The 22,662-nt window shown below is 48.1% G+C and overlaps 1 protein-coding gene across 4 annotated transcripts in view; it reads left to right on the forward strand.

The window, feature by feature from the left end:
* Nucleotides 1-22,662, forward strand: part of ANKIB1 (ankyrin repeat and IBR domain containing 1) — a 2,153,692-nt gene that overhangs the window by 23,892 nt on the left and 2,107,138 nt on the right. For all 4 annotated transcript variants that reach the window (XM_069648430.1, XM_069648432.1, XM_069648433.1 and 1 more), the window contains exon 2: nt 303-577. In XM_069648430.1, the coding sequence (XP_069504531.1) occupies nt 390-577 (188 nt within the window). In that variant the 5' untranslated portion in view covers nt 303-389. The remainder of the gene's footprint in view (nt 1-302; nt 578-22,662) is intronic.

The raw sequence follows: 22,662 nt of genomic DNA on the forward strand, positions 1-22,662 counted from the left end.
ATTATATGGAGGCACTCCATTTCACCTGTGTAATCATGGTTTTAAGACCTTGCATGGGCATGTATAACCTTTTTGATTTGCTGTCTGACTTTGACAATACAAGTTTAATTGTTTAATACATGTTATCTCTGTGTTTGTTGGCAATCTGATGGCTTTTGTTGCTGTTGTTTTGGTTATCAGCATCTAATTAAAAAGACTGAAGAAATCGCCAGTTTTTAAAATCAAGCAAGTTAGTCTTGTTATAAACCACACACACACGACGACTCATAAAATGCGCTAATGTTGTACATTTTTCTTTACAGGGTGTAAAACATGTTGCTGTTGAAGACCGCAAGTGGCTGACTGGGAGAGTCGGGAAGTCTGCCAACATTTATCAGTTATAGAGCAAGATGGGAAATGCAACCACAAAATTCCGCAAGGCAATTATAAATGGAGATGAGCACCTTGCCTACCAAATATACGAGAGCAACCCCCAGTTCAAAGAAACTTTAGATCCAAATGCTTCCTACGGGGAACCATATCAGCACAATACTCCGTTGCACTATGCTTCTAGACATGGAATGACACGTCTTGTAGGGTAGGTTGTATGCAGTCAGCTTACCAAAAAGTAAATTACCCTGTCATTTATCACAGTTGAAAATGTATTTAGTTTAACAAGTATGCATATGAAAACTGTATACCTTGCAAGTCGAGTCTATTTTGGTGTCTAATTTGCTAGATTGGAGTTTTACTGTCGGAGTCATTTTCGGGTTTCTCATCAACCCTTCAACTCCTGCCCTTTGGATTGTCCTATAACTTCAGTGTTTTTTCTGCATGCTGCCAACGGAACAGATGCTTAGATTGCTGCATACCATGTTTTCCTGTAGCTGCATACCATGTTTTCCTGTAGTGCTGTTCTCTTCCCACGTTAACCTCCAATGTCCGATCAGGCCCCTTCTATCTGAAGCTCGGCCAACTCTTTCCCGACCCACGAACGTCGTCTCAGTTGTTTTCATACATCTACTCCTAAGGGCTCTCTGTTTCTGAGGTCGTCTGACTATATTTCAATGGTTCTTGAGAGATAATGTCTTACCACCGCTTGTGTTGTCCTGAGCCCGAGCGTAAATGCTGCTGCCCCACGCAACATAACCTTGGTAGTTTGGGCACAGTCGAGTGGTTGATCCTTCAAAGTGGTCCGGCTTAATCAAGGGTGCGAATTCTAAGCATAGGTGCAGCTATGGTTGAGTTTGCACAACTGCGTGAGTTTTTCCTATGTTACACCCACCAGAGTCTTCTTAACGCTCACCGTAGTGTTCCTGGCTGTGGTCGCAATATGAGGCACAGAGAGCTGACTGGGACGTTGCCAGTAATGGCACATGTAACTGGCAACCTCAGCCCACACCCCTGGTCTTTAGGCGCCACCAAGTATTCAGGATGAAGGACGCTTATGGCATTGGAGGGACTGGTAACTTAACAGGATTAAGGTTTAATACATGTTCAAGGCAGGGCGATTTCAGAGTTCAGAAGTGTGCTGCCCTCTTGGTTGGGCTTGCATACATTCCATCCAATAGAAAAATATGGATGCAAGCAAAGACCACCATCACCAGGTCTGTTGAACTGTCTCTGTTCCTGTCAGAGGCACACTTCGTTTAGTCTATACTCCCAACTTTTCCCTTAAATACTTAGCGTAGCAATCTGCTAAATTTGTAAATGTTTCCCAACAGTACATGGGACCGGGGGGGAGATTTGGAGCATGACGAAAGGGACACAGCTATATAGAGGTCAAACATGACGCATACTGGGTTGGTTTTGGTTTGCTACTATTAGCCCTAGATATGTGTGATTATTGAGGAAAATAAATACTGAATGCCAAAATACAGGTTTTTTTTCGCTTTGCACAATTCTATATAGGGGGATACCCCCCCGCACCTCCCATACTCCCCTTACATAATTATTACCCTAACCCCCCACCACACATAATTCAGTTGAAATCCGGCATTTCGAAATTCTGTATTTTAGTATGCGTAGTAATGTCCACTCCATCCTGGTTGGACGACTGCTGGAGGCAGGGGTGTCTGGCCGGTTGCTGCCCTGGTTTGAGTCTTCTCTTACTGGGTGTACGCAGTCTCTCTGTCATCTTTTCGCTCTGCCCCTCTTTCTTGTGGGCTCCGCCTTGTCCCCTATTCTGTTTAACGTGTACATTCAGCCTTTGGTCAAGCTCATCCATACCTACGGCCTCTGTTACTACTCTTATGCTGATAATACGCAGATTCTTTCGTATTGATCTTCATCAACAGGACTCTGCGTCTCAGCTGCAAGGGTGTCTTGAGGCGGTGGGAGGGTGGCTAAGTCATAATTGGCTTAGGCTGAATGGGGACAAGACAGAGCTCTTGGTGGTTCCCCCCAGCCCACCCCACCTCTGCTGCCTCTGTGGACTTCCGACTTTTGGCCTGCTTCTCTCGGCTCGCTTCCTCTTCCTGTCCTAGTGGTGAAGGATTTCTGTGGTGTTGACCCCTTAAGTGCCAGGCTATTATGCAAGTCTATGCAAAAAAGGATGAGATTACTCATCCTTGGCACTTTGTGCTTCACGGCCACCGGATGCACAGGTGGCAGCTGTCTACCAGTCTGGTCATCTCAAACTAAAGATTCTACAGAAAGTCCTCCCTTTCAGTCCTGCTCAGCGCCATTCTCCTGTGGTTGCTTCCCTGTTTTTTTATTTTTTTATTTATTTGTATTGACATTATGAATAATCACAAACAAATGAAAGCCCCCCAACTAACCACCACCTGTCCTCCCCTCTTCCACACACCCCCAGCCCTTTGTTCAGATATTTCATGCAATACCCAAAATACAACGTTTCTGTGGGGGAAAATCAATGTGATAGTCACTTTGAAAAAAGTCCAAAATGTTGGATATTTTCTGAAGGAGTTGCACCTAATTCTGTGGTAGCTTATTATGGTGGTAAATAGTGGTATTTATTGTAGCATAGCACCTCCTGTGATGATCACCTTTTATAATGTTGGTACTCTTCAGAATATATTCTAACAAATGTTCTCCTTTAATCTTGGTCTTTTACAATACCACATGCTGGACTTATTTCACTTAGTTTGGGCGGTACATTTACACTTCAGCAACTAATCTATGATGCCGAAATAAGCCCTGATGACTGATCTGCACAGCTGTAAACATGCAAAATGAAATACTGCACACTCGCTCACTTTCTAACTATAGAGTTCACATCGGATCATTCCCATACAAGCATTTATTACGCTACGCACATGTCTGTTTTTGTAGATTAAATAGAATGACCATATACCACAAAATGCATCCGACCACGAAGTCATTTTTATAATGTGACTTTATCGTGACAGATATACCAATTACACATGGCAACCGCTATTGCAAATGTGGGGAAAAAAACGATTGCAAAAGGCACATTTCAAAAAATAGAATGAACTCTAACCAGCCCTGGCACCCTGACCTTGAAGGTTCCATGTGTTAATATTCCCGCAAAAATATAGCGATATCACCATATTTTTGCGGCAATATTTACCCATGGACCCTGCGGGGGACACCCCGGCATTATTTTAAAATGCGCGGGGGACACCCCCGCTTCCACAAATGACCTCCTCCTAAAAATGGGGATATTTTGTAGGGATACCACCTTGAAGTAAAGGACTTGGCAGGATTTAAGCTTTATGAATATCGAACTATAAAAAATAAACCTTGCAAGTTCAGAACCGCATGCGCTTTCAACATTGAAACATTAAACATGAAATGACCCGCACCTGACTATCGGACAGGCAAATCCAGCACACCCTCAGTTCGAACCATAATTACCTAGAAATTGATGAGATTCCTTGCACTGCTGACCGTGGAAAACCCCTCACTTGGTTCGCCACCGATAAGGAATGTCACAACCCCTGTAACTGCCAGCACTGCCTCAGCCAGGTCTCAGACACAACCTGGATGTCAGTGGATGTCTGTATCCAAAGTGACTCCTGCACGTCTGAACTCATACCCTCTCCCAGTTTCTTTTTAAAACCTCGCACTGTCACGCAAGAAGAAACCTTCCCCTTGCTTAGCTCATGTCACCTCATCCATTCTGCCCAGTATTTTTCCCCTTGAAAACAACAGTTTTGCGAACTACAAATGCAACATCACTTCCTGCACACACAATGGCCTTCTGTAACAATGCCCTTCTTCACATAGTTCAGCCTAGCAAACAACCCCATGCTGCACGTTTAAAGTCCTTATTGACTGAAGCCACATGCATTTCAAATTTGGATTCAGAACATTATTTCCATGTAAACTAATTTGCATTCCATGTTAAGGATATGGGATTCAGTTTGTTAAATGAGCTTCAGTGTTAGTATGTTAATGTATATTAGTTATTACATTTGGTTCAAATTCAGTCAAATGGAATGTTATCCTGAAATGATGCATGTGCATGAACCCCTGTAACTCACAAACCTCAACTCCTACAAACGCCAATTCAAATGGATTGTGACCTCCAACGTATTCCACATCTTTGACGTGTAATGTCCACAGCTGTGCACTTTGGAAACTTTTTCAGCAGAGGGCATCCTGCGTCAATGACGTTGGGTCGATGTCCCTCGAAGGCCTCTGTCGAGGGCAACGTCACCGGATGTTATAAATAGGACGCACGGCGCCCGCAGCCTCAGTTCAGTTTTTACCACAAACGTGTTGCTTCGTGAAACTTGGCGCGCCTCGTGTGTTATCGTCATTGAGATGTCTTTTTCTTCGACCCCTCGGACTCTGTCGTCTGGCTTCAAGACCTGCTGGGACTGCAAGTCGAAAAAGTGTCGCTCACCGACCCGCATCGCATTTGTTTGTGGTGCCTGGGCGAGTCGCATGACACCGACGACTGCTTGAAATGCCAGTCGCTGACTGCCAAGGCCTTGGGGGAGCGGAAGGGAAAGCTCCAGGTATGTAGGGGTTCTAAGCACAGTAAGTCCCGAAAATCCAAAGTCCAAGTCCAAAGGGGTGTCCACCGACGACTCGAGGGGTGACTCTGAGTCGGGTGGAGGCCCGGGGTTCTCGGTCCCGGAGTGGTTCCCACCATTCTTCTGCTTCGTGGCAGCATTCGCGGAAGCGCCGTCATGGTTCGCCTTCCCCCTCCTTCATGGAGGAGGGAGCTGTGAGGAAAGTGGCATGCCCGATGAAGTCCTCGACTCCGGAGGAATAGGCTGCCTTTAAGGAGCAAATGGCACGGGTCTGGTGGAAGCCAGCTAGGATCGGTCTCGTACCGTGGCTCGCACGCCTTCAGGCTCGGGATCGCGATGCGACTCGCATAGGGCACCTACGAGACCCCGCTCGGACAAGGCTTCGGAGAGTCGAAAGACGTGCTTCTAGGTCCCCGTCCTCGTCCCCCGCGAGAACGCTGCAACCGCGCCAGGGGATGACTCCGGTGGTGATAGTGCGCGGTACAAATGTCATTTAACATTAACATACTAAGGGCTCAAAGCCTACGTCGACTCGGACGTAGACGCTTTGCCATCTTATGAGCCCATGGCGCCGTCTGGGATTTTTTCTCGAAATTTGCCTTTGGAGTACCCCGATGTGGTGGATCCTCCTAGGAAGGGTACGGCCAAGTCTGTGAGGCCAGTTTTGGACTCTTGTCCCTCTTCTGTCACCAGGCCCGGGTTTCAAATCCCTTTGGCTGACCTATTTGAAGAGGAAGAAAGGTCTGAATTTGAGGACCCTGGTCAACTTGATGAAGCTCCGATATTTTCTGCAGACAGTCAGTTGGAGCAGTTGAGGCAGACCCTCCATGACTTGGGATGATAGCTCAGGGGCAACATGCTCGCCTTGGAAGCAAGAGGACACGGAGCACCACAGGTTCGATCCCCGGGTCCGCGCTTAGAAACCTCTGGGTATTAAGCATGGTATAAGTAACCTATCGTATCAGATCATGATGCCAGTGGGTTGGACACTTCTCCAGAAGTGGACTTTGGCAGGCCTGAGCCTGGGGCTCATGCAGAGTCTTCGTACTGGAGGCTCATGGCTAGAGTCTCAGAGTATCTGGGCTGGTCCAGTCCTCCTGAAGACTTTGTGCAGGATGATCTAATGGACATCTTAGATCAAGGTCTGTCCTCTTACCCAGTTTTGCCATTTCATCTCACCTTGCAGAAAAGGGTGACAGCTGCTTGGCAGTCCCCGGAAATCTCTTACGGCTGTTAATAAATCTTTGACAAAGAAATACTGCCCTTCCGTTAGCGACCCCAGCTATTTTCTACTCACCCCACTCCCGAGAGTTTGGTGTTTCAGGCGGCTACGGCCACCTCTAGGCAGGCAGCATGCCCTACCATCTCTCTGGAGAGGGACGGCAAGCGCTTCAATGGTTGGGCCCGGAAGGTGTTTACTGCGGGGAGCATGGCCTTAAAATCGGACAACTCTACTTGTGCCTTGGCAAGGTTTTCACACACTCTGTGGAACTGTTTCTTTAGCGGCTGAGCATATTCCCAAGGGGAAAGAAAGGGATGGGTTCCTTGCTCTCGTGCAGGACGGCAAGGATGCCATGTGCAAATCCCTTCAGTCGGGTATGGATATGGCTGAGAGCCTTGAGAGGTTGCAGACCTCAAAAGCTGCGGCTAAATCTTTAAGCGCAGCTGTGCGCCAACCTCCGCCTTTTCGTCCTAGGGGACAGCAATGGAGGAGAAGTTCTTTTCATTCTAATCTTCCTTTGATAGAACGAGAGGGCCTGCCAGTCAAAGGGGACAGCGAAAAAGTACCTGTGGTGGTTGGGGAAATCATGTTGCAAAAGCCGCTCAGGCAGCTGCTTCTTTGCCTTCAGGCACTGCCGCAGCCGCTTCCAGTCATGAGGCCATGTCCCATGGTTTGCCGGTTGGGGGCAGACTGTCTCAGCATCTTGAAGAATAGCGAGCCATTACTTCAGTTGCGTGGGTTCTAGATACCATAGCCCACGGCTACTGCCATCCCTTCCTTCAGTGGCCTCACGACAATCCACCAGGGAAAGTCTCTTTGATGCTTCTGGATCCGCTCCTTGCGCAAGGGGGGGGGGGGGGAGGGAGAGAAGGGGAGAGGGAGGGAGAGGAAAGAGGGAGGGAGAGAGAGAGAGAAGGGGGAAGAGAGGGAGAGAGAGAGAGGGAGAGAGAGAGGGAGAGAGAGAGGGAGAGAGAGAGGGAGAGAGAGAGAGAGAGAGAGAGATATATATATATATATATATATAGAGGGGGACTCTCTCTCACCCTCTGCGTCCTATTTATAACCTCTCCTGACGTCGCCAAGTGCACAGCTGTAAACATTACATGTCAAAGATGTGGAATACATTGGAGGGACATCCAGTTGAAAGAACGTTAACATTTAACTAACTTGTTCTTCCCAGTCTTTAGTGAATTTGGATTGATCACCTTGTAGTAAATCAGTTATCCATTTTAAGAGCAAGACATTTCCAAACTTTACAGAACCACTGGGTGACGGTTGGTGTGTCCTTTGATTTCCAATTTTGGGCAGTCGCCAACACGGCTGTAAGCTGTAGTGTGTAAATGATTTGCGCTGTTGTCGAGATCTTTGGCAAAATCAGTTTCAATAACAACGAAGAGGCAGGAACGAAGTAACCTAGGCTCATGTAGACTATAAATGTGCAACATATATTTATTTAGTCCCAATAGTTTGTCAGCCTAGGACAACCCCACCAAATATCTATCCAATCACCGGTCTCCCCACATTCTCGGCAGCATTTGTCAGAGATGGTAGAATTAGTTTATGTAGCCAGGTTGCAATATAGTGTCATTGTACCATATGCTTATACCAAAATTCCCGGACTTGAATGGACCCAGTAAGCTTTGGTATTTCCTTCCATAGCCTCTTCCAGTCTTCATCTTTTATCTCCGCCCCCAATGTCTGATGCCAGCGATGTCGATATGGCATAGTGTTGTTAGGACTCATGTTGGTTGTGATTTTATACATATTTGAAATCGGAGCTTTATTACCAGGGTGGAGGTTACACATTTTTCAAAAAGAGTAAGATCTTTGGTGCTGCCATCTTATTTGGAGGAGCTAAAATCTAGTGCCACACTTGAAAATACTGCAAGCGAAAAGATTCCGGAAGGCCAGTCCATCTTACATTGTATGTAAGACTTACACCCTAAAACATATCTTGCAACCTATTACAACCCGCACATTTCCATTTAGCAAATGCTCGCGGTTCAAGGCCCGGCATGTGGGTCATTAAATAAAGGACTGAGGGGAAAGTAGTCAACTGGTATTGTTTCACTGCTTTCTCTCACATGTCCTCTACTAAACTCATGAGTAGAGCGCTCGCTTTGACATCCGTGCAGAGTTTGCTAACGCAGTTTTGAATCCCGGCAGGGCCAAACTCAGCCTTTCATCCTTCCGAGGTCGATAAATGTGCACCACACACCGTGGGTAATAATGAGCAGCGCTCAGATACCTGAGGGTTCGTAGCGCTATATAAATGCAAAATTATTATTTATTAATTTATTATTATGATTTGACTGTTATGCATATTAGGGGGCCTATTTTGTTTATGCAACCACAATTTATCTCCAAGTTGATATCCACCAAGCGCTCTCTCCATCTGAACCCATCCTTTCTCTGAGTGTTCCGCACACCTTTCCATCAAGACCTGACTTGCGCGGATTGGGAATATTTTACAAAATGTGAAGCCTGAAGCCACATCTAGACGTGGGGGTATTTAGCATATTCAAGGAAACCCGAGGGGGCTTATTATTCCATATAAATGAAGAAATCACCCCATCTAATTTTTGGAAAGATGAGGCAGATCCCCGAATTGGCAGTGCCTGGAACAGATGAAGGGCCTTGGGCAAAGTTACCATCTTCACTGATTTGATTCTGCCTAACCATGATACTGACAAATGACCGCATTTTAACAATTGGCCTTTAATTCGTTTTAGCAGAGAGGGTAGTTAGCCTCATACAACTTTGCTACTGAGGGCGTTATAGTTACCCCTGATAATTGTATCCCTTCACGAGCCCAGCCAAACCATGTATGTGATCGTAGCAAGTGCACATGATCTTGCGTACGAGACAAGTTTAAGATTCCTGGTTTTAATTATATTAACTTTCAAGCCGGCTACTATACAAAATGTTCCTAACTCTTGTTATGCTGCTTGTAATGTGGTCAAAGGGTCAGCTGCTAATAGCAGCATGTCTGCATATGCCATAACTTTATGTGGGACTCCCCCTAAAATCTATCCCATGGATTGCCTCTGTCTGCCTAAACTTGGCAAGAAGTGGTTCCAGGTGTAATGCGTATAACAGCGACAGTGGGCACCCTTGTTTTGTACCCCGTTGTAAGGCTATAGGAAGAGATAAAAGGCCATTTATTAAAAGTCTAGCAATGGGTCGTCTATAATTTGCCTGAATCCCATCGATACCTTTTTGCCTGAACTCCATTTTAGCCAGTCTGAAAAGGGAACGACCACTGGACCCGATCAGAAGCTTTCTCAGCATCTAAAAATAGCAGTACTGCAGGGATATTTTTCTTTTCAACCTTCTTCAATATGTGGCACGTTCTCTTAATATTGTCTTGTATCTACTGTTTTATAAATCCTGATTGGTGGGGGTGTATTTGCGAAGGTTAGCCAAGACCTTTTTGTATACATTTTTGTGAAGGAATTATACAGGTGGGTTAATCTGGGAACTAATATGTTCCGGTAAGTTTTATAGAACAAAGCTCGCTATCCATCCGGACCAGGTGCTTTGTTTAATATGACCCTGTCAGCTTCATCCGAAGTTATGTCCAAGTCGAGCAGGTTCTGATCTACTTCTGATATGTGGGGCAGGGTGACTGCATCTAAATAGGATTATTTGATGCTGGGAATCCAGAAGTTCTGATTGATTTAGATCAGAGTGAAATTAATGGAATTGCGAAATAATTTGGAGAGTTTGTGTACACATCTCTGTCTGTCTTGTTGGCTTTTGTGTAATATTTTTGTCTAAGGGACTTTTGCGCTTTTTTTTTTTTTTTTTTTTTTTTTGGGTGAAAAAATTTAACCTGCCCGCCGCTGTTCTATAGGTGTTTATTACACTTGCCCCCATTTTTGATTACATTCTTTTCATTACAGATTTGAGATCTTCCTCCAACTCTAATTACAGTGCCTCTCTTGTGTACATATCTAGCCGTCCCCCTTATAGTTGCCTTGTTGCCTTGAAAACATCCCAGGTCACATTTGGAGTGGTCTCCCCAGAAGATTTGGGATAAAAAAAAAAATCCCAAATGTTCTCTTCTATTCTGTCTCCAACAACCTGATCCCTCGACGTCCTGCAGAAATCTCTAAGCCCAAATAGTCTGTGGCATTTGTGGAATATTCAAATCAATGGAAACCAGAGCATGATCTGAATGATCTGACAGTGTTATTGTGTGACATACAATCTGCTGAACACAACCCAACAGTGTAGTCGAGGCCCATGCATAATCGATAAGGGAAAAGAAGCCATGTACATGTGAATAAAATGTATACCCCTTGTCTGGACTCTTTAGCGTTATCCAAATATCTATCAAGGACAAATCTTTGTTTTAGTGTGCTGGAGGGGGGAGATTGGGCAGATTAAGTAATTGTGCTACGATCGTGTGCAGGGTCCCAGGCAATATTAAAATCTACCAGAAGTATTTTCTCCTTCCATAAAGGATTACAAATGTGCAATGGTCATATTCGGGAATCCCTCTGGGCCTGCATTGGGGGCATACACTGACGCCACAGTTAGAGTAAAAGACTCAAGCGCCACAATCACAAAAAACATAGCAACCACCTTTATGGACCTTTGTATGTATCACTTTGATTGGGGTTCCAGATTTGATTCCTATAAGCACCCCTGCAACCTTCCCTGCAGCAGTCGCTTGAACAATAATAAGGTAATGACGCAGACACAATTGGTGCCTATCCGATTCACGAATATGGGGCTCCTGGAGCCCCACCAAATCTGGTTTTCGAATGGATTGTGTCCTCCAATGTATTCCATCCAGCTTTGCTGCTCTTTGGAAATTTTTTCGGCAGAGGGCGTCGTGCGTCGATGCCGTCGAGTCTATGGTCCCTCGAAGGCCCCCGTCGAGGGTGACGTCATCGGGTATATAAGTAGCACGTGCGGCGGCCGTTGGCCTCAGTTCTGTTTTTCCGCAGTATATGTTGCTTCAGAGATTCGGCGCACCTCGAGTTCTGTGAAGATAGTAAATAAACCAATATGTCCTCCTCATCGACACCGACCACGACCCCTAGATCGGGATTCAAAAAGTGCAAGTCGTGCGGTTCAAAAACGTCGATCGCAGACCCGCACCGAGAGTGTTTGTGGTGCCTCGGAGAAGGCCACGACATAGAGGCCTGTACGAAGTGTCAAGTGATGACGGGGAAGGCCTTGCGAGAAAGGAGGGGAAAACTACAGGTAGGTCGCAAATCCGACCGTAAAGCCTCTAGCGTCGAGTCGAGGTCCCGTGAGGAGAAATCTCCTCGACACGAAAGGCATTGGTCCAGGTCCCAAAGCGATTACCATCGCTCGTTGTCTTCAATGAAAAAATCGAAGAAAGGACGCCACAGGTCCCCCTCCACCTCGTCCTCAGACGAGTCCCCAAAAAGGATGAAATGCCCCACGAAACATTCGTCCTCCGAAGAGTGGCAAGCATTCAGGGTCAAAATGATGGGTGTTTGAGAAAGCGAAGCCTCGGCCCGCGCCTTCTTCGGAAGCCGGCTGGGAGCGTCATCGCTCCAACACTTGTGCGCCCTCGAGCCCTGGTGATCGAAAAAGGAAGGATAGAGAACCTTTCAGGACGCCGAGCGAAAAGGACTGCTCGAGTCGACCGTTCGAGGTCACCAACGCCGTCCGAGACCCAACGCACCTCAAAGGGCAATTCTTCGAAGAGCGCCTCGACGCCCTCGAAGCAGGCTCCGTCGACGACCACTATTACATCGACGCCTTTGTCGACGTCTACCCCGAAGCCCTCGGCGCCAAACGCTCCAGCTAAGCCAGGCCAGCAAGAAAAAGGGAAAGACAGGCTTACAAGACCTGTAATACCCTCAGAGCCCTGTAATACACCTATTCCTCCTCTTCTCCCAGAGAAGGTTTTCAAGCCTCACCCTAGGAAGGAATTTTTCAAGGCCCTGACCTCAATTTTTGAGGAACAGGAAAGATCTGATGAGGACAATGGACCTTTTGGGCTAGAATATGGCACCCCAAATGTCCCAGAATGCCTGATTTCAGAAGAAAGCAGAATGAGGGACTTGGTGGAATCATTACACAATTCAAGTGGCATTGACACATCCCCTGAAAATGACTTTGGCAGACCAGAACCAGGAGAGCATGCCAGTCCATCATACCGTCAATTAATGACAAAGGTAGTAGATTACTTAGGAGGGGCTAGACCATCAGCCCAATTCATCCAGGATGATTTGACAGATATATTGGACCATGGTCCCACCGAAGACCCAGTACTACCCTTCCATGTAGCCCTGCAAAATAGGGTGGCCAAGAATTGGGCAAACTACAGATTCTATTCCTCCAGTAAATAAATCCCTCATCTCAAAATACTGCCCTGCCCGTAGCGACCCCGGCTATCTGTCCAAACATCCCACTCCCGAGAGTCTGGTCATCTTCTAACAAACTTGCGTACCCTTCTATCCCTCCAGACAGGGACGATAAGCGTGTGGATGGCTGGGCGCAGAAGGTATTTTCAGCTGGGAGTATGGCTTTAAAATCTGCCAACTCCATATGTGCCTTGGCAAAGTTTTCGTACACTCTGTGGGAGTGCATCGCAATGGCGGCGGTGCCATCGTTGAAGATGGAAAGGAAGCCATGCAGGAATCCCTTCAATCTGGATTGGACACTGCGGATAGTGTAAGCAGGTCCATGGGAACTAGCACGGTTGTGCGCAGATTAGCGTGGTTGCGTAAGTTTGGTTTCGCATTGGACGTCCAGACCGCCTTCTGAACATGCCCTTTGACGGGTCTCACCTTTTTGGCAGCAAGGCTGACGAGAGCCTTGAGAGGTTGCAGATCTCAAAAGCAGCTGCCAAATCTTTAGGGGCTACTATTAGGCAACCTCAGCTTTTGCGTGCGCCAGGACAACCGTGGAGGGGATGATCCTATCGTTACTACTCCTCATATGGAAAGGCGAGAGGAATAGCCAGTCAAAGGGGCCAGAGAAAGGCCACTCGCGGTGGACAAGCAAAACATGCAAAGCCAGCTCCAGCTGCAGCCTCTTTGCCATCAGCGGCTGCAACAACCGCCACAAAACCACTTTGAGGACTTGCATCACAAAACACATGTAGGAGGCAGGCTGTCACAGCATCTGCAAGAATGGCAAACCATTACTTCAGATGTTTGGGCTCTAGAAATAATAGCCCATGGTTATTGCCTTCCTTTTCTAACGCAACCTCAAAGCAATCCACCAGGGAGACACCCTTTGAAGTTTTCAGACCCGCTCCTACAGCAGGAAGTTCTAACCCTGCTGGAGAAAGGTGCTATAGAACCAGTACCAGTAGCGGAGAAGAACGAGGGATGGTACTCCCTGTATTTTTTGATCCCCAAAAAGGACGGAGGACTGAGACCCATCTTGGATTTAAGAAACTTGAACAAGTTCCTCAGGAAGGACACGTTCAAGATGGTTACCCTTTCTCAGATCCTTCAGGCCCTTCCAACTTCAGGACTGGTTGGTGTCATTGGAGCTCCAGGATGCTTATTTTCATGTGCCGATTCATCTCAAGCACAGAAAATACCTGAGGTTCGTAGTTGGCGAGTCACACTATCAGTTTCGAGTCCTGCCATTCGGATTGACCTCCGCCCGAGGGTCTTCACCAAGTTAATGGTAGTGGTGGCAGCGCACCTCAGGAGAGGGGGGATTCACGTCTACCCGTACATGGACGATTGGTTGACCAGGGCATCTGAAAGTCACCTGCCACTTCCTCCACAGACTGGGCTTCTCCCTAAATTTCAAGAAGACACCTTCCCAACAGCTCCAGTACATAGGAGCTGTATTAGACACATCCTTGGGAAAGAGCTTGCCTCCCAAGTCGAGGGCTCAAGACATTCTTTAGATGGTTTCCAAATTCCAAAATGCCCAAAATCTCCAGGCCTACGACTTCTTAAGGTTGTTCTGCCTCATGGCATCCTGCATCTTCCTGGTGCCAGAGGCACATTTGAGGATGAGATCCCTTCAATGGGCTCTAAAGACTCAGTGGTCCCAGTTCTCAGGTCAAATGACGGATCTTCTCCAGATTCCGAACAAGGTTCGACAAGATCTTCTATGGTGGACTTGTACAGAGAACATCCTAAAAGGCGAACTTTTTTTGGCAACCATAGCCAGAGATCACAGTAGTGACGGACGCCTCACTCGTGGGGTGGAGAGTTCATGCCAACCATCTGACAATTGGAAAGCCTTCCTGCCATCTGTCGGGGGGAGATTGGTGAGAAGTGTCCTGATAATGACGGACAACACGACAACAAAGTGGCCATGCATTATCTAAACAAAAGACGAGGTGTAGGGTCACTACCTCTGTGCAGAGAGGCAATTCAGCTCTGGTATTGGGCAATTCAGGAAGGAATCTCTTTAACGGCAGTTCATCTAGCCGGGGAGGAGACTGACGGCAGATTCTCTGAGCATGCTGAGCACGGTGTCCCACGAATGGGAACTGGCTCAGGAAGTCATTCAAGAAATCTTCGCCCTTTGGGGAACCCCTCAAGTAGACCTATTTGCGTTCGGAATTAACCGGAAGTGCGAAAGGTATTGCTTCAAGGGAATTTCCCCCCGAGAGGAGCCCTGGGAGACGCGTTCGTGGTGGAGTGGAATTTCCCACTATTGTACGCGTTCCCTCTGATTCCTGTCATTCTTCAGGAGACTGAGACGGTTCGGGAACCGCATGATCCTAATTGCCCCGGATTGGGCCAGGAGAACGTGGTACTCGGACCTTCTAGACATGTCCATCTGTCCCCCAGTACGTCTTCCTCAGAGAGAGGACCTTCTCTCACAAATGGAGGGTGAAGTTCTCCATCCAGAGGTCAAAACTCTCAACCTTGGGGAGACCACAAGGGGGTGCAGACGTGATGGTCGCCTAAGCCACCGTCTCCCTCTTAAGGCCCGCAAATGCCATATTTTCGGACAGTGCAAGGAAAGCTTGAAGCAGCAGAATCAGCAGAAAAGTGAGATAAAGCGATTTGGCAACCGCACAAGCGAACCCGGTGGAAAAGACTGTGGGGAAAGGCAGATATCGGCCTTCTACCGGGAGCCCCCGGGTTACTCGGAGAAGAGGGAAAATGGCGGCCGCCATCTGAACTACGCGCCTCGCGCGCTGGAGGAGAGTTCGCACCAGAAGGAATCGGCTTATCAGCAGCGACCTGTGCCCTGCACACAAGGGGTATCCCGGGCCTCCGGCGAGGCGCCACAGCGACGAAGACTCCATCGGTGGGGTGCGTCTGTCAACCGTCGCACCCAGCATGCCGGCAGACGATCGGCGACCAGACAGGCAGTAGCTGGTGCGGGCGGCCCGGCGGAGGTAGGCGGCAGCCCCATGTGAGTGATGCGCTCCTGTCCCACGACCCCCCGCCCCCCTTCCGCCAGAGCCCGTTCCTTGGCCCCTTCGTTGCCGACACTGTACTGTGCTCCCTCCGAGAGCTCTCCTGTAACACGGCTCCAGTCCCCACGGCAAGCAAGCCCCACGCAGGCATCAAGACAAGGCCACCCGACGCGTGGGGAGGCGCTTCCCCCCCCACACCCCCCCCAAGCAGGCCTCACGCCGCGGTCAAGCCTGGTCTGAGCTCTCTTCACGAACATTCAGCCCCTGCCATACACGAGGACAAGAGGTTTTACAGCCCCTCAGGCGGCAACAAGCTGATTTCAGGCCTGGTAGCTCGGTGCGGCTCCCACACCACGGGACCCTTTGTGCAAGTAGCACCGCGGAGGCCCACTACCACTGGCGGAGCCCTGTGGCTGTCCCCAGGACCATCAACAGTCCTCCACAAACTAAGCACCCCTACACAACGTCAAGGAAGCTGCGCAACAGAACATTAGACCTGCTTGAGAGGCGCCTGTTGAGGAGACTAGGCGCGCGTACTAAGACGAACAAACCCGCAGAAGGCCACTAAGTCCGGGGCAGTTAATCGCTGAGCCGTGAAAGGCATTGACCAAAGAATTGAGCACGGCAATACGACCAAGGGAGAGAACCCCCCTTCGCCCAGCTATCCCCTCCCACAGCTGCAAACGCCTGGGGGCCTCCGTTGGTGACAAGGCTGGATCCACAGACCCTGGCTGCCCTGAGGAGGTTTAGACGCATCGACACAATCATGTAAGCAAAGGAAGCCCAAAGCACTTCGGATATCCCTGGCAACAACTGCGACAGTGCGACTAAATCCGACATCCGTCCGCTGCTCGGAGAAATCGGGTCAATGAAAAACCGCCTCACTGAAACAGTTTCTGATCTACAAACGAAAGTGGCCGAAGTGGAAGACCGCTTAGAAGCAGTTGAGAACAACCAACATTCTGGAGACATCGTGACTATGCAATACGAAGCTAGACTCTTAGACCTTGAGCAGAAGGAACGTGATATGGAATCAAGGGTGGACGACCTCGAAAATCAGGAGCGTCGCTCCAACATCTGCATAATCGGACTGGAGGAGGAGCGAGGAGAAACCCAGTCAAGCCTGGAGAGCACGGTAGAATCTCTGATTCTTTCTCTCTATGATGAAATAACCCCCCGAAGCTAGAGTTCGACAGAGTGCACAGGGCAGGTGGCTCAGCGAAAGGCCCTCGCTCGGTCCTAGTTAAATGTCATTCCTACACGCAAAGGCAGGACATCCTACAAAAAGCGAGAATAAAAGACACAATTGAATTCCGTGGCTCGAAACTGAAGCTATACCAGGATCTCTCGGCAATGACTCTGGCAAAGAGGAGAGGGTGCCGTCCCCTCACAATCTGGCTTCAAGAAAAGGGCGTGAGGTACCGATGGGGCCACCCATTCTCTCTCACATTTGAGTACAGCAGCGAGGAGTATAGGCTCTCCTCAGTGGAAGAAGCGGAGCAAGCTCGCCGCCAGTTACAGGGCCCAGCCAAGGACTCAGAAACAGAGGGCTGAAGGGAACCAAAGGGCCCGTGCCGAGAACTAGCCGATAAGCCCCCGAGAAGAGGTCGCGCGCAACAAAAATGGAAATATAAACGATTGAATACTCCTTGAACTGCTTACATTGCACCTCCTGAGCGCGCCATGTTATTGTGCTCCAACTCCAGCTGAAATCGCTATCGCAATGTTCCGTTGAAGTGTTGTTCTTTGATAATTGTTTGTCCGGGTTGCAATCCACGGGTTGAGTTAAGTTCTTGGGGCTCACTATACCCTGGTCCACTCTTGTGGACGCACTGTTCTTTCCTTGCACGATAGTTTAAGGTCATAATTGGGCCTGAAGAGGGGTCCTCTCAGAGTGGCCCTTTCTGATCGAGGGCGTCTCTTTTGTCCTTTTTTTTTTTTTTCTTCTCCCCTCTTTTTTCCCAGTAAAAATGCACCTAGCGGTACTCCACACAAGGGAGGGGGGGGAGGGTCCACTTATCCACTCGGGACACCAAGTTCACAGCGCACATAGAATCTACTCGCACACACGAAGAAACATGGCAATTGTTTTTTAACCTTATCACAGGACAAAGGGGTCAGGCAAGCGATGGTAGAGAGAACGCTATCTTTACTTCAGAATATGGCTAGCTCTGATGGCATAGTCTTTGGCTCCCTCAACGTTAAGGGCTTGAATTCCCCGCAAAAGAGGTCAATGTTAGCGAGACAGTTTATACATTCCAAACTAGATGTCCTCTTCATACAGGAATCAAAATATATTAAGGGTGAAGAGAGAAGGATCTTCAGGAAGGACATATGGGACGCAATCTGGGCATCCGGCTCGCAAAAGAAGGGGGGTGTGGGTATTCTATTACGTAAGTCCCTGGGTATGCAGGTGAACCATATACAAAGGGACACGCACGGGAGATATGTTGCGCTCAAGGGTGTGCTAAGAACGCGTTCCATCACACTGTGCGCTGCCTATGCCCCCAACCAAGGGCAATCGAGTTTCATCAAACCCCTGTTTGATTTCATTGAAAAATGGAGGGAGGGCACACTGGTTTGCGGGGGAGATTTCAATGTGGTTATAGACCGAGAATGCCATTGGCACTCAGCACGACAAAACACCTTACCCCCAAACACACTCCAAGGCGACAGATTCTCGAGCCAGCTTAGGGAACATCACTTGATAGACACCTGGCGTGTAACTCACCCGGGAGAAAAATCTTACCTTTTTTTCACCACCACATCGCTCTTTCTCCAGAATTGACTACCTGCTACTGGGAGCTGAAAATGAGTGATATTCTGGGAACAACCTTCCAAATAGTAGCTTGGTCGGATCACGACCTATGCACCTTAGAATTAGACATGGGCCCTCTCCCTACCCCGGACCGCCAGTGGCGGTGTAATGACCTGCTGTGCAGAGACCCAATTATTAAGGAAACCCTTTCCGAAGCCATCACAGACTATTTTGAAATTAATGACACAGATGGTATGCCGCTGAACACAGTCTGGGAAGCAGGGAAGGCCACTATAAGGGGCATCCTAATATCAGAAAGAGCAGCCAAAAAAAGGCTCCCGCTGCTCAAAGAGAAAGAACTAAAAGGTGACATTGCTTGCTTGGAACGTACCCTTAGGGAGCACTCAGTAAGCTACAATGACACCATAATGAAAATTGGGAAAATGAGAAGAAATAAAAGGCATATGGAATGGCAAGGCCCTCACTCAACTTAAATACCTCAAACAGAAGTTCTTCAAAAAAGGAGACAAGGCACCCACCATGCTAGCAAATAGACTCCGTAAACAGAGGGCGGACAGAGCAGTCTACAAAGTCAAAAACGAACTAGCCGATCCACTCACAAATCCCCAAGACATAGTAAATCGCTTCTCTGACTTCTACTCGGAACTATACACGGCCGAGACCAGTGGCACCCACCTCGATACTGAGCAATATTTAGCTGGCCTGCCACACCCGCCTATCGCTGAAGAACACCTAGAAATGCTCAACGCCACGATCACTGCGACAGAGGTGTAGGGAGCAATTTCAGCTCTTAAGGCAGGCTCAGCTCCGGGGCAGGATGGATTCACGCCAGCCTTTTATAAAAGAAACTCTGACACACTCGCCCCATTCCTCGCCAAACTATTCACTTCCATCTTAGAATCTGGACAAGCTCCCGACTCCTTCACTGAATCTATCATTATTGTAATCCCCAAAGAAGGTAAAGACTCCACAGAATGCGCTTCATACCGGCCAATCTCCCTAATAAACGTAGATGCTAAAATGTACTCCAGCATATTGCCCACCCGCCTCGCCCAGGTCCTTCCGCAACAAGTCCACACTGACCAAGTGGGGTATGTAAGAGGCCGGCAAGGGGCAGACAACGTTCGAAAAACCCTAGACCTCATGGCAACACTTCGAGAAGCGGGTGAAGACCCCTTCTTATTGTCAGTAGACGCCGAGAAGGCTTTTGATCGGGTAGAGTGGCCTTTCCTGAGGGCTGTCCTGAAGTGGGTGGGGTTGGGAGCTGCGTGGATACAGGGGGCGGAAGCATTATATTGGTCTGCCCATGCAAAGGTTTCAATTAATGTTGTCTGATCGCGTTCCTTCAACCTTACTCGAGGTACGAGGCAGGGTTGCCCACTCTCCCCTCTTATTTTCGCACTGGTTGTTGAACCCTTCGCCCAGGCCATTCGGTCAAACCCAAGGATTAGAGGGATCCCGCGGGGGGCAGGGAGTACAAACTAGCAATGTTCGCCAATGGCATTCTCTTATACCTGACCGAGCCTTCTACCTCCATCCCCGCCTTTTTCCAGGAGCTGTCACGATACGGGACCCTTTCGGGCTTCCGGGTCAACCTACAGAAAACCATAGCCGTCCCCTTAAAAGACAACACCGATCTGGCACTACGCTTAAAGTCTAACTGGAACTTCAAGGTGCAAACCGATTCAGTCCGCTACTTGGGGGTGACCATAACGGTCACCCTGCCTGACCTCTTTGAAGCCAACTACACTCCACTGTGGGTAGCTATCCAAAACGACATCTCTAGATGGCGCAAACTTCCCATGTCATGGGCGGCGCGCTTCACCGCCATCAAAATGAATGTTCTCCCACGATTCCTATTTTTATTCCAATCTCTCCCGGTTTTAATCCCAGAGTCCTTCCTAGCAGAGGTGCAGCGCATACTATTGAGATTTCTATGGGCCGACAAAAGAGCAAGGATCCCATACTCCACATTGATCCAACCCAAAGAAGAGGGAGGTATGAGTTTCCCAGACCTAGGGGAATATTACAGAGCAGCACAACTTCGTGTGCTCCCGGACCACCTGTGGGAAAACCCCGAAAAACAGTGGGTGGCAATAGAAAATGACATCTTCGCGCCGGTCACCCTGGGAGAGTGGTTGTGGGTCCCAATGTCAGCAATGACACCGAGGATTAAAAAACACCCCATTCTTAAGGTTTTGTGGTCTCTCTGGCGCCCATCCCGGGCCATGCAGGGTATCACAACTTGGCCCTCACCCCTGAGCTGCATTTGGTCCCCACCCATTCAAAACTTGTTAAGTGCTATCCACCAATCCCAGTCATGGTACGAGGCGGGTCTTAGCCGGGTGGGACAGTTGTGGAAGAATTAAGTGTTTACTACCAGAGAGGAACTGCAGGCCGACCTGTAGGGCACGGATGTATCCCCATTGTCCTTTTTCCAGTTGAGAAGCGCCCTGCACGATGCCAGATGGGGCAACTCCCGAAGGCGCTCCTTGACACCGAGTAAATATTAAATTCTCCCCAGGCGTCGAGAGGCTTAGTATCGAAGATGTACAAATCGCTAATTACAAGGGGACATCGTCATCGCCCACCGTCGGCGGTGAAATGGGAAGCTGACTTAGCCATAGAAGCCCAAACGGAGGTGTGGAAGGGTATATATAGAGCGGTTTGGTCATCCTCGGTCTCCATGCAATACAAGATGCACAATGTGCGACTACTGATGAGATGGCATTACACACCCCTTCGATTATCCAAAATGTTCCCCGGGACATCCCCCTACTGCTGGAGGGGGTGCGGTGAACAATGCGATTACTGGCACCAATGGTGGGGATGTGATAAGGTTCAGGTATATTGGCGGGAAGTGCTGGGCTGGATCCGAGGAATAGATGGGGGTCCACAGGGACCCAATGCCCATACTGGTTTTGTTTGGGGTGGAATCAGAAGAAGACGAAACATATGAATCACTATTGTATTTGCCACGCAACCTCTTACTAGCAGCTAGAGTGTGCCTAACCATTAAATGGAAATCAATAGCGCTACCCTCAAAGAGGGAATGGTTAATAAAAGCTCATGCTATATACAAGATGGAAAGCCTTACGGCAGCTGTTAACGAGTCGCGCAGAAATATTGAGATGATATGGCTGCCCTTCCAGACTTATTTACCATCCTGGCCAACCAGCGAAGCTGGGGGCAGTGCCCGTGCTACCAGTCAATTGTTTACCCCAGACTCCGTACTGTTATTCTTTGTGTGGTGACTTGTAGAGCAAAAACAACACGGTAATGCCAATTGTCGATTCGTATTCCAATCCAGAGTCTTGTCCCAAGAGTATGTGATGAGTGGAAAGGGGGATGGGGGGAGGTTGGGGTATAAAAAGCGCAAGACTTGAGTTTAACACTGTTTCGCATTTCTTTCCTTTTTATAGTTTCTATACGATTGTTTCATGAAAATATTACGAAGGAATACTGTGAATGTAACAAGTATTGAAAATGTCTTGTGGTTACAATTGTTAATAAAAACACATTTAAAAAGAAAAACTCTCAACCTTCACGCTTGCTATCTGAAAGGCTGAAATACAAGGATTGGGACCTTCCAGATGACGTCATGGAGGTGTTGCAAGAAGGCCAGCAACAAAATCTCTACCGTTGCCGTTGGAGGAAGCTTTGCAACTGGTGCAGAGAAAAGGATGTCGATCCTTTTCTATGTTCTATTCCGGAAGTACTGTCCTTCCTCTTGTCCCAAGCGCATAGAGGTCTAAATGTTGGTACTATTAAAGGTTATCTTGCAGCGCTTTCCATCTTCAAGCGCTCGTCGGACGAATGAATGCTCCTATTTCAAAATTCCTTTGGTAGTGCAATTCTTAAAGGGACTCACTAATGGGTTTCCTCCTTACCCATTGCAAGTGCCAATTTGGGATCTCAATCTGGTTCTAAATTTCTTAATGTGTGCTCCTTTTGAGCCTTTGAAAACTTGTCCATTAAGATTACTGACATGGAAAACTGCTTTCCTAGTTGCTTTAACATCTGCAAGAAGAGTGAGCGAATTGCAGGCACTGTCTTCAGGGCCACACTGTACTGTGTTCCAGAAGGACAGAGTTGTGTTGAGGGTTAAACCATCATTTTTACCTAAAGTAATATCTGATTTTCATTTAAGTCAGAAAATTGTTTTACCCACATTCTATCCTCCACCTCATCCTACTAAGGAGGAGGAAAGATTACACAGGTTGGATCCAAGCTTTAAGCTTTTACATCTCTAGGCTTTCCAAGCTTGGAGTGGACAACCAACTGTTTATCGGCTACACCGGAAGGAAATTGGGTCAATCAGTGACAAAACGGACAATATCACGCTGGATTGTGCTTTGCATTTCAGACTGCTACAAAT

Source organism: Ambystoma mexicanum, chromosome 2q, assembly GCF_040938575.1.
Source record: "Ambystoma mexicanum isolate Mex_15411 chromosome 2q, UKY_AmexF1_1, whole genome shotgun sequence".
Classification (NCBI taxonomy): Eukaryota; Metazoa; Chordata; class Amphibia; order Caudata; family Ambystomatidae; genus Ambystoma; species Ambystoma mexicanum.